Below are 18,145 nucleotides of genomic sequence, written 5' to 3'. Positions count from 1 at the left end.
TTATACAGGCTGTTCCGAATTACTTTCATTTCTTGTGTATGTTGTACGATTTGTGAGGAGTTTGTATTCATTAAGGCTCAAAATCTCGCTTCGGAACTGCGCAACCAAATAAACGAAGTGGAGAATATCGTGAATGAGGGCGTCCGAGCGGCGGAGAAGCAGGGCGGCAAGACTATAGCGGCCAGGTATAAAACTCATATTTATTCCTAAATCATGACATCTGAATGTTGATCGAAAATTGTGACAAAAGCATCAATTAGTTTTCTTGTGTTTGATTTGTGTTTATAGTTCACTCCACTTGGTGGTAGGGCTTTGTGCAAGCCTCACTCATTAGATATCCTACTGCCGAACAATACTTTGTATTGTTGTGTGTGAACCAGTATATAGTACATAGTAACCAGTATGTAGTAACCAGAGTATTGGTGAGTGAACCAGTTTAACTACAGGTATAATAGACATAATGTCTAGCTCCTGAAGTTGGAGCGTTGGTTACGTAAGGAATGGTTAAAATTTCATACAACGCCAAATTATACAATTTAAAAATGCCATATACATGTAAAAATATAGCTTCATTGTATAAATAAATATATGTATCATATGTTAAAAAACAACTTTAAAATATGAAAGAAAGAACACTTTTATTTGGGACCGTACAAAAATTATAAAAATATATATAAGTTACTTCAAAATTAGAAAGAAAATAAAAAAAGTTAACCAAAGAAAAAAAACAACTTAAATTGCTATTAACATTTACACGAAAGAACATAAAAAAAATTAACAATAAAAAATGAATTGATACAAAAAAAGGGTTAAAAGAAACAAAAAAAAAAATACGTATGCTTTGGATATTATAAAAACTGACATGGACGTCATATCCAATTGTACAAATTTGAACGCAAGATCTATTCTTTGATTGGTTTACAGTATCGGCGTGCATTAGTATGTGTGACGCTCATACTCACAAGATTAACAAAAGTGTAAAGTCAGCAAAAAAATACAAATAAAGTTATATTTGCTAAGATTATTTTATTAAACGCCGATAAATTAACTAGGAGGGGCGCGCCTTCTCTTGGGAATCTATCTATCTTTTAAATAGAATCAGTTAAAAAAGTATTTGTTTTTTTTTCTTTTGTACAACGTTCGGAATAATATTACAGGCTAGAGACGGCCCATAAGTGGTTATTGCACCCAGCCGCTGACCCGTCAACCAGGATCGAAGGGCAGAAGGCTATCAACAGCATCGTCTCTCAGGGACAAAGAGTGAGTTGTAGAACTTAGATGACTCATAATATTTCGGTTAGGTTAGGTTAGAGTTTTTATAATTTAACTGAAATTTACTTCGATAGATTGTAAGCTACCGTATAATAACGTTGACATGATTGGTCACTCATACAATAGGACCGGTCAATCAGGAAGAGCTTTCGACAGTTGACAATTTTAGACGAGATAGATCGTTATCTAACGATGTTTGTAATCTTACGATAACATATATATGTTAACGGTGCATTGACGATGTAAGGATTGGTTAATATTCGTCATGTTACCATTACCTATAAGAAATAAAACAAAGATTCAGACTATGATCCCTGAGCTGATTCACGACACACGACCGATCGGCACCATCGGCCATAAGGGGTTTCCGTTGCTCGCTCAGATCGCGGACAACCTGCACGGCCGCGAGAAGGCGGAGGTGCTGCAGCTGTGCGCCGACGTGCAGCGCCTGGCCGAGGAGCTGGCCGACCTCAGCCAGCGCGGCCTGGGCGACACCGAGGAGGCCGCCGCCGTCACCAGGTACTCTTAATCTATCTTAATATTATATTCATTGTCATAGTAAAATTGACTGTAGACGCTGATTAATATATTTAAATACACATAGAATCGTAATCATTTATATATAATTTAAGAACTATATGAAAAACGTAAAAAAAAACAATTACACCAAACCAATTTCGAGAAAGGGTCATACGTCTTAACTAACGCTGAATTCAAACAGTATCTGGTACTTTTATTCCGGATATCAAAAAATGAAAAATAATTCAGAAGGCTTTTGTAAGATCTTCCAAATCTAGTGATAAAGTTATCATACCACAGGGTTCATTTCTGGGTCCCTCTTTATGCATAATTTATATTAATGATCTTGTTTTTTATGAACCTCTTTTGTGATATATTGTTTCATTAGGATTATGAGATTGAGAAAATAGAGAGTGTATATATTTTGTGATACACATATAACTCTCTGAGGCCGAAATAGTTTAGGAAACATCACGTCTAATAGAACTTGTCACTATTTTGTACCTGATTGTTGTCAGGCAATTGACGGATAAACTCCACGCGCTGAAGCGCGGTATGGAGCGAGCCGTCGTTAACCGAGTCGTTGAAGACTTCATCGACGTTGCGGCTCCTTTGAGACACTTCACTGATGCCGTTAACGCACCGGAAGGTGAGTGAGACGCAACGAGGAGAACTAACGATCGAACAAACGATCCTACGTGACGAACAAAGTTGATTTTAGATGGGTTACAGGGCGTTTTGTTTAAAGTATGGATCAATAATATTATTAGATTCTATCCTTGGTGATCCACTCATCACACAATAATTTCAACCCTCTCTATATACTCAATTCTATATATGCAAGAAAAATCTTATTTGTAGTACAAAAAAAGGTGTATATAAAACCTTTTATGTTAAATTTATTCAAAGGCCAGGAAAAAAATTATGAAACATGAATAGCTTTAAAATTTAGCTACTAAATTTGACAGATGATAAAAGGTGTTAGCTATTAGCGCACGAGAATATACATTTAAAAGTGAGAGAGAAAATGAAGGGAAGGATTTCTAAGCACAATATATTCCTGCCAGGTACTCCCGGTCGTGAGCAAAACTTCCAGGAGAAGTCAGCAGCTTTAGCGGCCTTTAGTCATAAAGCTGCCGCCGCCGCGAGTATGGTCGCTGCCGGCGTGCGACACAATAAGAAGCTGGCTGACCAGCTCATACACAATGCTCAGGAGGTAGGTTACCTTTCTTCAAAACATGCTATCGTAGGTCTAGGTTTAGCTTTCAATCTATACTGGAGCAGATTCCTAAAGTTGGCGCATTGGCGTTTTAATGGTTGGGTAATTTTTCTTAAAGTGCCAATGTTTGTAGCGGCGGTGACCACTTACAATCAGGTGGTCTTTTTTCTAGACTGTCAAATATGACAACCACAAAAAAAAAAACACAACATGTACTGTAGTTTATGCAAGTGTTAGTTACTTTTTTAGGAGAACAATGTAATAAGAAATTAATATTCTGTTTTTATTTTAGGTAGAAAAATTGTCACCGCAATTGATCTGCGCTGGGAAGATTCGTCTCCACTATCCCGAGAGCAAGGTGAGCGTTATTTCAGACTAATTTATATGCAGGAATGTTTAGTACCGCCCATTCTACTAAACCTATTAAAAAGAGATCATGCCATTGTAACAGTAACAGCTTGTAAATTTCCCACTGCTGGGCTAAGGCCTCCTCTTTGAGGAGAAGGTTTTCCACCACGCTGCGGTTGGTGGATACATATGTGGCAGAATTTCTTTGAATTTAGACACATGCAGGTTTCCTCACTATGCTTTCCTTCACCGAGCACGAGATGAATTATAAACCCAAGTTGGAAATTCAGTGGTGTTTTCCTAGGTTTGAAACCACATCATCGATTAAGATGCAAGCATTCCAACCACTGGGCCATCTCAGCTCAGGTACAGGGTTATAAGATATTAATTGGTGGGCGATATAATGTCTCATATAAATACACTTTATTTTACACCACATGTTATAAAACATCATGTGGAGCTCTGAAAAGAGAGAAGTAGGAGTCCTTTCTCCTCTCTTTTTTTCTTTTCGTTAAATGAGTAGAAAGAAAGAGATTTAAATAAAATAATGTTATGATAATGCACCAAAACGAAAGTTCTTGAACCATCAACTGAATCTACAGAAAGAATTTCATTCATTCGTTGTTTCTAAGGTTTTTTTTTAATTGTAAGCACATAGTAAACTATGTGCTTATGCCAAGTTCTCGACACTGGACTACTGCTGAGATTTTGGCAAAAAATAATAATTGTTAATTGTTGTAAAATATCCTCTAAGAAGACGCTGGTTCTCTCCAGGGGCTAAGAGGGAGAAATAGAGAGTGCACTATAATATATTTCTCACTCATATGGCCAGTCTTTTGAATTGGATTCCGCGACCAAAATATCGTCATAAACACTAATGTAGCCAGGATGTAATTAGCCAGCGTGTAGGAAAATGTAGGACCAACTTTTTACTCCCCAAATACCCCCTAAGTAAAAAGGTTTTAAAGTCTCAGTCTATTTTGTATGCTTGTTGTCACCCTACCTGTAGGTTGCCGAGGAACATTTCAACAACCTTCGTGACCAGTACTCGGACGCGGTGCTTCGCTGCAGAGACCTGTGCGACCAGGCCGTGGATCCACTGGACTTCGTACGGACCGCTGGTGAGATTTTAGTTATATAGTATATAAAAAAAATATATTATCACTTTTTGTATTCATGAATCGAAATGGCGTTAAAGTGCAGATAGATCGTCGATTAAGAGTTGATCAGATGATATTATTTGGATAGCTTGGAAATGCCGAACAAAGAGCTCTGGAGCGTTAGAGTTGTTCTGATTTAAACTGGCGGTCTTCGATTGAGGTCTACGTACTGTATTGTATTATATTGGTTAATTTAATTGACTGATTTCCATTTCATCTTTCGCCATAATATTGTCAAAATAAGTACGCATTGGAACAGTTTGGCAGAAAAAGTTGGGACAATATTTTTAAACTTTCTTCAAAGGGGAGGGAGGCATTCACTCAGGAGTGGGACATGTACTGGTGTTACTTAATGCTTTTTAATGTCTTTGTTTTAGGTGAACTGATGCAGAAGCACACGTATCTCTGTGAAGACGCTATCAGGAACAATGACTCTCAGAAGATGGTCGACAATACCTCTGCCATTGCTAGGTGCGTTTCCTAGTTAATTATACACGTTTTTGAAACTGTTATTGTTTTTAGAGAATTTCGCTGAAAAAAAGACTGAATTTGAATATATGTTGAAACATGTTACTCTCGAGTAAACGCTTATGACGAGCGGCGCCCGCAGGCTGGCCAACCGCGTGCTGCTGGTGGGCGGCGCCGAGCGCGACAACACGGACGACGGCGAGTTCGCGGCCGCGCTGGCCGCCGCGCAGGCGCGTCTGCAGGCCGCCATCCCGCCCGCCGTGCGCGCCGCCAAGCGCGTGGCGCTCGCCGACCCCGCCGCGCCGCCCGCCTGGCGCCACGCCAACGCAGAGGTCGCCATCAATGCCCCCTCGTGTCACATCACCTGACACCCGACATGACCCAATATCGATAATGTACTTAGTTTGGTGTGTTGCCGTGAGACTCACGACCCCGTGCGCGTGCGTGCAGATCATCGCGGGCGCCCGCGGCGTGGAGGAGGCGCTGTCGCGCAGCGGGGCGCCGGCGCCGCCCGCGCCGCCCGAGGCGCCGGGCGCGCGGGCGGCGCTGCGTGCGTCGGGCGCCGCGCCCCCGCGCCCCCCGCCGCCCGCGGCCGGCGCGCCGCCCCGCCCGCCGCCGCCCGACACCGACGACGAGGGCGAGGACATCTTCCGCCGCCAGCCGCACCCCAGCCAGCCCATCCTGGTGAGGACTCGCGATACACGATTCGCTTCCTACATCGACGGCGCGGGAATCGGTGATGCCACCCGAGTGAAAGTCCTCTTAAAGAGATAATTTAGCGGGAAAACCCCCAGGTCGGCATCCCTGACGGACGCTATCTATTTTGAAATCGAAATAACGATCACTTCGGTAAGTTCCGCATCACGGGCTACTGAATATATCGAACGAACAATGTCGCTCGACATTTCGCGTCCGTTCGACCGAGAGCGGAAATGAGACGGTGACCGTGGGCGGTGCCGGCAGGTGGCGGCGCACAACCTGCACAAGGCGGTGCGCGAGTGGTCGTCGAAGGACAACGAGATCATCGCGGCCGCCAAGCGCATGGCCATCCTCATGGCGCGCCTCTCCGACCTCGTGCGCTCCGACTCCAAGGGTGCGTGCCGCTTATAATTATTTTAATTATTACCAAATTGTATTACTCTACTAAGTTTCCTTGACCGTGTTATATAAGAGTCTTTGGTAAGTAAGAACTAATAAAATTACACTAATAACTGGTGCACACGAGTGAAGCTACAGTCTCAAATGCCGTGACCTTGATAATAAAATCCGTTTTTCGAACTGTACATTAAGTAATTTTAACATTTTATAATATTTTTTAAAAAATGGGTCACCTGCTGTTAAATGGACAGAATCATAGACATTTTCACTGTAAGATATATTCACCATTCCTTAAATCAACAATGCGCGACCAACCAAATTAATGAAGTTGTTATGACCCTTGTGCCTGAAGTTACACTGGCTCACTCACCCTCCAAACGAAACATAACAATACTAAGTATATCTGAGTAATTACACATTAACACTGTTATTTTATTTCTTTACTTAAAGTCTTTTTTTTTTAATGAAAATGTAACCAAGGCCCTTTTAGAACTTTATATTTAAAGTAAATGTATACAGGTAACGATGTTAACATATATATATATATATATTTGTAAATATTATGTATTATACACTGCTACATATATTTAAAAACATTGTGATTATTTGTATTGTGCTATCGCTACACGTGTCTATTTTGTGTGCTTTAGATACATATATGTATATCATTATAGAATAACTCCAATAATGCCGGAAATTTCTAGAAGCTTCTATAACTTGTTGATATAAAGGGTATGTTTTTGACTTGAATATGAATAGTGGATTACAAGATTTTTTTAAATTTTTTAATGGATACGTTTCCAAGGAAAAATCCCGAAATTTCTAGAAGCTTCTGGAACTTAGTTTATGTTGTCCCTACGGCTTTGTAATCTACTAACGCACTCATTGATGAGAAGAATTTATTATGTAGTAAAGGATCGATCACAACTGTCTCTCAGTGATGATCGTTTTTTTAATGCAGCGGTCACATCTATGCAATTAAACTTAGAGTTAAAATGTTTGTTAACATTTTCTCAATTGGTTGGACAGAAAATCTAATCGATCGGCGTTGCATTCTCCAAGTTGAAATAAGTATTTTGGCAAAAAAACAAATGCTTATACAGAACATTTTCCTAATAAATCCGGTGACCTCTTTAATAAGTACACGAGCTAAACTGAACCCGATGTTTGGTTGAATATATCGTAACGTGCAACGACTTATCGCAACAAGTTGAAGTTTGCTTTCGCTTTGAAGCGTTGTATTCATTGTTTGTTACAAGTTCCTATCAGACTTGTGAAGGATGAGTCGGAGCTAAGGTAAAATCCAAATGTCAACATTGCACTATTGTACTGATTTATTGGATTAATTAAACCTACATGCTCTTGAACAACTCATTTCATTGTAGCGTTGCATATCGATAGTCCACTATCGATAGACTATCGATAATTAAGGTGTTAGCGATAGTATCGATAGTCTATCGATAGTGTTGTCACGTGTCAATACTATAAATAGTATTGCAAAAACCTTTACTTTTAACCTAAACTATATCGATAGTTTTGGACTATCGGTGCTACCAATACTATTGTTGACGGAGAGCTATCGATACTATCGATAGTACTATCGATGGCCTGAATAGTTTTCGAGGTCAACTATCGATAGTCAAACTATCGATAGTTCTGCATCGCTGTTTCATTGTCATGAATACAATATCAAAACGTAAATCATTTTTACAAAACGTCAGCGCGATTTAAAAGACTAGTAATGACATATATACAATTTTATGAAAATTAAACTAACTGACATTAAATACACTAAATATTTTAGACACCGACAATGATCAGCCGTTTTAAAATTTTACTAATACAACAATCTAACTGCTGTTCGTTTATAGTTGGATCTGAATATGTAGTATCAGCCCGTGGAGAGTCAAATGAGAATATTAGTGAACTAATATCGCTAGTAATGTTATTGAACAACTAGCTCAGTCGATCCTAAGGATGCTCCACAACACTAACGTTTTACTATTAAAACTATTAGGTGCCACTGGTAACCATGTTTAATCAAAAAATTTATAAATGCTATATGCAAACAATTAGCGAATCTTGCCATCGCGATTCAGAATTATCTACAATTTGACATAACGCCATCTAGTATTTACAAGATGAAATATGTACATTAATTACGTATACATACATCGCCCCCCAAGGGCAAAGTGCAACTTTGTCCTTTAACATAACATATATTAATAATAATATTTAATAATAAAACAAACAGAACTAATAAAAATAATAATGTTAGAATTTTAGTTCTTTGTTACAGGCAAGAAACACAACTTAGATATTGGTCTTTTTAATGTTCCATTTTTAGTTTTAAGACTAACTACTCTGACAATATTGTCTGCACCAGAATGAGTAGCTATGACTCTACCATAGAGCCAGCGACATGGAGGTAAATTATCCTCCTTTACTATAACGATGTCCCCGATATTAGTTTGAGGATTGTTATTAACAGCCCATTTATAGCGTTGTAAGAACCGATTAAAATACTCTTTTGTCCACTTTCGCCAAAAGGTGTGCAACATTATTTGAGTGTGTTGTCATCTTCCTTACTGCTTATAGATATTTCTAATCAAACTTTACACTTTTACAGTTTCTAAATTTTTTGGTTTATGATAAATAATGGGTTCACAAGAAATTAATTTCGGCCCACGAAACCATAACTCATTATTCACCAGATCAGGTGGTTTAATTCCTCGAGATGCATAATCAGCTGGATTTTCCTTCAAAGTCACATGACACCACGTCTGCGGATCTAAGCTACTTAATATTTCAGACACTCGATTTGCTACAAAAACATTCCATCTGCTTGGGTGACTATTTAGCCACGCAAGTACAATTGTGGAATCGGTCCACGCATGAAGATTGTGTTTTTCAATTTTCATGACTCTTGCAACTTCGATTATCAACCTTGTAAGCAAAACAGCTCCACACAATTCTAAACGAGGTATTGAGACCTGCTTAACTGGTGCCACCTTTGTTTTAGCAGTAACCAAAGACGTGTTGACCTTTCCTTCAGAATCAATCACACGGACGTACACCGCTGCTGCATATGCTGTTTTGGATGCGTCGCAAAATCCGTGTAATTCAACTAAATTATCATTTGACTTTGTCCCAACCCACCTTGGTAAGCGAATATTACCTAATACAATCTGTTCTTCACGGTAAGTTAACCATTCTTGTAATAAATTTTCTGGAATTTCCTCATCCCAATCCAATCCTGCCAACCACAGCTTTTGTATCATTACCTTTGCTATGATAATGCTTGGCCCTACCCACCCAAGTGGATCGTAGAGTCGTGAAATATCAGATATAATTTTTCTTTTCGTTATAGGTTGCTGCAAATGAGGAAGGCTTACTGCATAGCGGAAGGTGTCATCACTGCGGTTCCAAGTAAGTCCCAAAATTTTTGTTATTTCATTTTCTTTTATTTTTATTTCTTCCTTTATATCATTTTCCCTATTTTCCTTTTGATTCATCTCCATTACTAGGCTATCATCATTGCTATTCCACTTTTGTAATGAAAACCCTGCTTTTCCCAATAGTTCGTTCATTTCCACAAATACTTGTTTACCTTCTTCGCAGGTTTGAACTCCCGTCATAAGATCATCTACATAAAAATCGTTGAAAACTCTTTCGACTGCCAACGGATAATCAGTACTATAATCATGAGAAACTTGTTGAAGAGCCTTTACTGCTAGATATGGAGCAGAAGATGTGCCAAAAGTAACTCGAGTATGCCTATAATATTTTATAGGCTCGTTTTTATTATTTCTCCACAGTATTCTCTGACAATCTGCATCTTGCCTTTCCACTTTAACTTGCCGATACATCTTTACGATGTCAGCTGACATACAAATTGGTGAACACCTCCACTGCATGATTATATGCCGCAACTCTGGCTGCAAGGTAGGTCCAACCAACAACTGATCATTGAGTGATAGGTTGTTTTTGCCTTTGCAGGATGCATCGTAAACAATTCTGACCTTCGTAGTTTCTTTATCATTTCTGACAACGGCGTGATGTGGTAAGTATATAGCCCTCGGATTATTTATGTCTTCTGGTGGTACTTCTTCCATGTGATCCAGTTTAAGATATTCACTTATTACCTCCTGATATTTTGTTTTCAGAATCGGGTCTTTGCTGAACTTGACTTCTAACGATTTAAGACGTTTTTCGGCTATGTCTCTAGATCCTGTGACTTCGGGATATCCATTTTTGAAAGGAAGCCGAACTATATACCGCCCATTGAAATCTCTTTTGGTAGTCTGAGTGAAAAGTTGTTCGCAAAGCCTTTCTTCCTCTGTAAACATGCTGGATTTTTGTTTCGGAACGTCTGATTCAAGTTCCCAAAATTTCTTCAATAAATCCTCACTTTCGCAGCAATGCATTACACTTATACGGGATGAGGGCTTGATGTTGCAGCTTACAGTACCGGACAGAATCCAGCCGAGACTGGTTGCTTGTGCTATCAGCGTTCCTTCAGGATTTTTCTTCATACCTTCCTGCAGAATTACTCCATATACGTCCGCACCCAAGAGAAGATCAATATGATTTGAATTGAAGTACTCCGGATCAGCTAGCACTAAACCTTCAAGTTCCTGCCATTCTTTGGCTTCCACTCTTCTAGTTGGCAAGAGATATGTTATATTGTTTATCACGTGTGCTTTTATTAAAATTTTAAAATCTGGTTTGTACCGAGACTTTATTTCCATGGTGACCATAGTCTTAGAGACTATTGCCTTATTTCCTCCCAGCCCTGCTATCTGACTGGTGAAAACAGTTTTCTTTAAACCCAAATATTGTACCGTAGATTCGGTTACAAATGAAGCCTGCGACCCCTGGTCTAGGAGCGCCCGAATGCTGTACTCATTACCATTCCTACATATAGCCTTGACTAAAGCCGTGGCAAGTAGCACTTGTTGTTGTTTCTTACCGGCTGCAACACAAGACACCATAAAGGATGATGGAGAGGCATTCGAAGATGAGGTTGTGGCACCTTCTGGAGAATTAACAACACACTCAGTCTTGTTTTCCTCAGATGAATTAGCATCCTTAGGATGCAATAGCGAATGATGAGTCCGCTTGCAAATACTACACCTAACAGATGTCCGACACTCCTTGGCAGAGTGATTGCTTCCCAAACAATTGAAGCAAACATTATTGTCATAAACAAATTTACGACGAGATTCAACAGTTTCACTATGGAACATTTTACATTTACTTAATTTATGACCTTCCGAACATAACGGACATGTTACAGAACTTGCAACATGAAGTGTTTTTACTTTACAATTATTTTGAAATTTGTTTTCTGGTTTTGAAACCGGGCCCAAAAACTCGATAGCGCGAAATCTATTTGTTAAAAAATCTTTAAATTGAGTATAGGTGGGAAGTTCGACTGACGAAATATTTGATGATACACTAAACTCCCATTGACGTCGAGACTCTGGATCCAGCTTCAGAGTAAGAATATGAATTATTAAAACATCCCAGCTATTTACATCTATACCTAGATTTTTGAGAGTAACTAAACAATCATTAGTGGTGTTAACTAGATCTTTTAATGCATTCGCCGACTCGAATGACATATTCTTTTGGCTAAAGAGTCGTTTTAAAACGTGGTGGCAGATGTATTTTTTATTGTTATACCTTTCCTCTAGTAACTGCCAGCACCTTTCAAAATTTGACTCTTGAATTGGCATATGCCTCAAGAGTTGCTCCGCTTCACCCGCAAGATGTCCCTTCAAATAATGTAACTTTTGTACATTGTCTAAAGATACATTTTGAATTATTAAAGATTTGAAAAGATCTTTAAAAGAAGTCCATTCTGAGTAAACTCCTGAAATTAATTAATTTTGGGTAATTTTACCTGAGCAGCTCTTGTGCTTACATTGTCAGATCCACTTCCACATTGTGTCATATTAAACTCTACCAACTTAGACTTTAATTCACATTTGTATTCCAAATAAATTTCCTCAGTTTCATTATATTTGTCAGACATTACATAATTTGAAGTATTTAAAGTTTTAGGTTCGTAATTTCTCATTAAATCCTTATGACCACATAAGAATTCAAGCCACAATTGATCAATAGCCTCTAACCTTCCTTCTATATAAGCCTTTGTTAACCGGTCTTTAGGGCTTTTCTTAAAATTCAACCTTGATTTACACATACGCGAACATAAATCATATTGAAAGTTGATTAGAGACTCCATTTTAATAAACTAAAAATAAATTATTTCTAAGTGTTTTAGTATTACAATAGCTCAAACTGAAATCGAACATGGATTCCCCGTACTTACAATTTTTGTAAAATTATTCTAAGTCAAATATACAATTTTTTCTAAATTTATTAAATACTAAGAATACTAAAAATACTAAGCAAATTAATAAAATATTTCCTGAGTTTATATCTTCTTTTTTCAAATTAATGTAATTTTAAATGTACTCACAGTTTCACTTTTTATATTTACTTCACTCTATCCACAATATATTGGTGTGAATTCCAAACTTCCTGCTTCCCCTTGGAGTAGTAGGGCTCCGATGACCACCACTCACTCCCGGTAGCTCGTAGCGCGTTGACTTCACTGGGTCTCAGTAAGGTCCTGGGCAACTACGTCGATGGCTTCTTGACAGTACCGCTCCTAGGTACTCGTCAGCAGCAGCAGAGATTCAGCCGTCCCACTTGCGTTTGTAACGGCGATCCACCTTGCTCCGTATCCGAAGACTTGCACTTTCCTCCTGGTGATGTCTGATGAGACACTATCCGGCTCGAAGGACCATGAACAACTAGCTCAGTCGATCCTAAGGATGCTCCACAACACTAACGTTTTACTATTAAAACTATTAGGTGCCACTGATAACCATGTTTAATCAAAAAATTTATAAATGCTATATGCAAACAATTAGCGAATCTTGCCATCGCGATTCAGAATTATCTACAATTTGACATAACGCCATCTAGTATTTACAAGATGAAATATGTACATTAATTACGTATACAGTTATTAAATACTAGCTGTGCCCGCGACTTCGTGCGCGTTTGAATTTAAGTTATTTGGACATTGCGGCGTGACTTTATTATTATTTTATATAAAATTCTAATAAAAGCCTAAGTTACTCCTTATTATATCAGTTATCTGCCAGCGAAAGTTACGTCAAAATCGGTCCAGCACAGTCACAAACCGACAGACAGACAAAACATGTTCGTTTTGGTATTAGTACCAAAAGCGGTTATTTTAATATTACAAACAGACGCTCCAATTTTATTATATGTATAGAATAGATGTATATGTATATATGAGCTTTGCTAAATAAGCTATCATTGAATTGTGTCTGTTTATTGCTTCTCGTGGATAGAGGTCGCTATGAATCTAAGCGGTGAGTTGTATATAATGTAAATACAGACCCAGTTATTCTATAATAAGTTTTTATTAAAATTAAGCGCTTAGTTATGTGTAGTTTATTTTAAAATGTTTTATATACGGTGTGTCCGGTTACGGATTAGCGATATTCTAGATAATAATAAAACAACTATTTTAATATACAAATACAACATAAATTCGGTTCCATCCTAGATTAAATAAATAAGACTAGATACAGACATGGTCAGGCGCTCGACTGCCCAGGTGGCACAGAGAGCTTTGAGCTGTCTACAGGCAGGAGGTGGACACTTTGAGCCACTGCTTTAGGTATTCAATGAATATCGCTAGTCCGTAACCGGACACACTGTATAGTTATAGGTCAAGCAGTTGAAGCGCTTTAAGCACTTGCCATTATTTTAGTGTCTGAACGTTCCCGTTGTGATATATTGCCCTTTTTGATTATGATACTAAAGTAGAGCATGCACTCGTTTTTAAAAAACTCAAGAATTATAATATTATTAATCAATTAGGTTCCGTATAGTTATTATTATCATTTTGTTAAGTAAGCTTTTATTTTATGGATATACTATTTATGTCGCGTGGATTTCTAAACCACCATCCCCCGATTCTTTCGTTTAGTTACCTTAAGGATTTATATATTTATGTTTTTACAAAACTGGAGGCTGTAAGTGCTTTTGAAAATGTTATTAATAATTATATGTAATAATATTTATTTCTTTCAGATATCAAAAGTCCATACCGAACTATAACCAAACGAATACTAAACTAGTAAAATTTTTTCAATAATTAATTAATATCAATATATAAATATATTAATATAAAAATATATATCGAGCACTTTGCCCGTGACCACGAACACTGCAAAGTGCTCGAAACGTCGGGATGTTAAAATAATTAATATACGCGATTAAATCCGTTAAAAACTAGTTTTAATTCAATGTGTAATAATCGCGAAAATCTAAGACGACATTCTCTATTATTTATTTAAACTTTAACTGTGAAGAAATTGTTAATTAGTCAGTAGCTTGCTACTTGGGAATGACCTTGAAACGACTTTGTACGTTTTTACGATTTAAAAAAAGAATCATTTAGCCTATTCCAATCGAAGTAGGAATAAAGATAAACAAACCTTAGATTTACGTATTGCATGCGATTTGCTAACAAATCAGCTACATTGTGCACTACTAAGAGTTTATGATTAATATATTTATAATACAACGCTAACACTAAACTACTTATAACTACCCACTTTAGTTTTACTTCCAAAATTTCGATAACAGTTTCGTCGAAGTTCAAAACGCTATTTATTTCGCAAATCCATAGTGTATATCATAGATTAATCGAGCTCTCGACCAATGATATCGCGTCAATTTGCTGTCAAATGTTGTTTATTTGGCTTTTCTCCTCTTATGGTTGGAATAGAATATAGTTAATTTTCATTTCCTTTTTTACATTTGCATGCTCAGATTAAATACAATACGAAGCATGCAATTTACGCAGTTTATTAAATAAACAGTAAAAAAAGAATTATAATGAATATAAAAACAATTACATTGACTCTATTCAGGCAGTAAACGTGAGCTGATAGCAACAGCCAAGGCGATCGCTGAAGCGTCGGAGGAAGTGACGCGTCTCGCCAAGAAGCTGGCTCTCGAGTGCACGGACAAGAGGATTCGTACCGTGAGTTGATATGTGATATATTTATATATAGTTACGGACAAACGCGTACCGTTAGTAGTTTATGGATTATATGATTGTGCTTGGGCACATACCTGAGATGGACCAGTGGTTAGAGCGCGTACATTTTAACCGATGATTGCGGGCTTAAACCCAGGCAAGCACAAGAATTTTCATGTGCTTAATTTGTGTTTATTGTAAAGGAAAATGTGTTTAAGAAGCAGCGTGGGTGAATATGCTCCTAACCTTCTCCTCAAACGGAGAGGAGGCCTTAGCCCAGCAGTAAGATATTTATAGGCCGTTACTATATATACTTGAGAATCCCGTGCAATCTATTTAATATCCTAGCTAGTCTCCGTTGAGACCGACCGCTATGTCTAAAATCGGTCATAGGGCATTGTCATTAATTTGCAAAAAGACTATCGACTAGAAGCGGATTACTTTGTGTTACTGCATATAGCATTGTTGATGTAAACTATATTGGGACTTATAAAAATCAAAATTAACATAACGTATCATTTCCATTCATTCATTCATTCAATGCTCCAAACTAAGTTTACATCCTAGATCCCTTGCCCCTACTGGGATCTCGAGCAGCTAAACTTAAGTGCCTACATATGAACCTTAAGTTGATCTTACTTAATCATAAATAAAGTACACTTATCTTATACGGAGAATGCTGTAACGCATCGTGCCAAACCTATCAACTCTTTTAACATATTTGGTTATATATTCAGTCCGTAAAGAAGTATTGCGTACCCGTATCATAATCTGTGAAAATCTAAAACTGTGTGAAAATATGGTATTTCGTATTTTAAACATGACTTTAGTAAGCATTACACTACATCTCCTCAGTTTAAAAACACTGAAGACTGTATCTCAAACGTTATTGGTTGGCGGAAGCCGATGACGTATCAAGCGACCAATGAGCTTCAAGTATTATACTTACGAAGTAATTAATATCGAATGAGAGCGTGATTATACACATAGCGCTATCTATCGATTGAAAAGTTAAACAATGTCGCTTGATTGATAAATGTCTATAGAAAGGATAATTTTTTTTTGTTCAGAATTTGCTGCAAGTATGCGAAAGAATCCCTACAATTGGCACGCAGCTCAAGATATTGTCTACCGTCAAAGCGACCATGCTAGGAGCTCAGGGTGAGTTAAAAGTATTATATTTAAACTAACAATCCTCGACAAATGTCTATGACAACTTTGGGTATGATTATAAAATCTGATAAAAAATTGTGAATACAATTATTATACTAATTTTACAAAACCAGCACAACAGTGTATCATAGCTGAGTTGAATTATTAATTTTAGCATTATTAATATTATTATTTTTACATAAATAACACATGTTTTATTTATTCAATAAAATATATTTTATGTATAATTTTATTATAATGCATATACGCCTCATTAATATAATTTAATTTCCTCGACGGCTACATAACGCTTAACGCATAACCAGTCGGCATGCCGGACTACAAAGGTAAGGCTTTGCTTGATAAAGTAAAATTTAACTAATTTTGTAGTCAGCTGCAGCGGCGTTTAATAATTTACCTTTAACTAGTTATCGCTGACGCTGGACAAAAAAATACTCTAGACTCTAGATGTGGAAAAACCAATTGGAATGAAATTCCTGTCACTATATATTTAAACTAGCTGTCGGCCGCGTCCTTGCTCGCGTTTTAGAGGTTGGTTGGTGTTAAGAATAAAGGTCCTCCTGAGAGTTCAAGCATGCTTCATACTAAGTTTGATCAATTTCGGTTCAGTGGTTTGGAACAACAGACAGACAGACTGAGTTACTTTCGCATTTATAATATTAGTATAGTTTATATGTATATCTTGATTATTTAAATTTTATTTTCACCGAAGAAATATTTTAAGAGACTGTCACAGGTAGTACTAAATTGACACTCAAATGAAGTAAGTATCAATGGTCAGGAGTAGGCAATTTTATAGTGGATGATATATAACTTACCATTTACAAGAGATTAAGTTTTGCATATAAAAATCAATTGATAATTCCACAATATGATAAGTGCGATGAAGTAATTTAACGCGTTTTAGAGCGATTATATGAAAATAATAAATATATGGCATATTGGTTATAAAATCAAATAAAAATGTATATAAAAATTAAATCCATATCGTCAGACGTCCTTTGTTGTAGTAAGTCGATTGACTCTAATTCGCCAAGTACTTAAAGTGTAACGCGACAAGGAATTTTGTTCCAAAAACCTACTTTAATAAAGAGCTTTTGTTTAATTAATGTCAATATAAATAAAATTTAGTATACTGAATTGTTTTGTCACTAGTACCGAATACGTGTGGTAAGTTTCGGTTTAATCGGTTATCTGGTACTTGCTTAAATTCAGCTGCAAGATTTAATCCACATACAGACAGATAAAGATAAACAAAGGCTTGTAACCAACTATGAATAATTAATATAAGTATTTGAAATGTTTTTTTATTTTTATTTGGTGGAGCTCAGTCTCGTGAACAAGACATTCGTAGATAATGTCGAAATATGGTAAATTATGCATGGTGGGGCAGGGTAGGGCTTTAAAATAATTGATCTATATCAGAGGTTACCAAACTGGACCATATTAAGTCAAAAAACCATTACCATATGCTGTTCAAGGTTTGAATACTGGTGATTGGAGCCGGATATTGGTTATTGGCTCCTGGTCTATATAGTCAGTGACTTTTGAATATTGATTAGTGTTATAATATGTGTTTATGTTTATAGGTAGCGAAGAAGATCAGGAAGCAACGGAAATGTTGGTCGGCAACGCGCAAAACTTGATGCAAAGTGTAAGTTATCCTTGAAGTTATATGCGGGACGAACAGCATTGTGAAAGTCGTATTCTTGATAACTTTGGTTTCTTATTGTACTATAGATAATGTATTTAACAGGAATGCCATGAATATAAGCATTGTTGTAACAA

At 37.2% G+C, this 18,145-nt stretch overlaps 1 protein-coding gene across 1 annotated transcript in view; it reads left to right on the top strand.

Moving 5' to 3' along the window:
* The window catches only part of LOC125073641 (vinculin), a 46,999-nt gene that overhangs the window by 27,360 nt on the left and 1,494 nt on the right, over positions 1–18,145 (top strand). The window contains exons 11-24 of the mRNA XM_047684534.1: positions 76–185; positions 1,158–1,260; positions 1,655–1,791; positions 2,310–2,440; positions 2,859–3,007; positions 3,303–3,368; positions 4,368–4,479; positions 4,896–4,989; positions 5,129–5,318; positions 5,437–5,670; positions 5,950–6,079; positions 15,075–15,187; positions 16,255–16,345; positions 17,947–18,011. Coding sequence (XP_047540490.1) covers positions 76–185; positions 1,158–1,260; positions 1,655–1,791; positions 2,310–2,440; positions 2,859–3,007; positions 3,303–3,368; positions 4,368–4,479; positions 4,896–4,989; positions 5,129–5,318; positions 5,437–5,670; positions 5,950–6,079; positions 15,075–15,187; positions 16,255–16,345; positions 17,947–18,011 — 1,725 coding nt within the window. The remainder of the gene's footprint in view (positions 1–75; positions 186–1,157; positions 1,261–1,654; positions 1,792–2,309; positions 2,441–2,858; positions 3,008–3,302; positions 3,369–4,367; positions 4,480–4,895; positions 4,990–5,128; positions 5,319–5,436; positions 5,671–5,949; positions 6,080–15,074; positions 15,188–16,254; positions 16,346–17,946; positions 18,012–18,145) is intronic.

This window comes from Vanessa atalanta, chromosome 25 (genome assembly GCF_905147765.1).
Source record: "Vanessa atalanta chromosome 25, ilVanAtal1.2, whole genome shotgun sequence".
Lineage (NCBI taxonomy): Eukaryota > Metazoa > Arthropoda > Insecta > Lepidoptera > Nymphalidae > Vanessa > Vanessa atalanta.
Note: the sequence above shows the minus strand (reverse complement) of the source record. Positions and strands in the feature narration are given on the sequence as shown.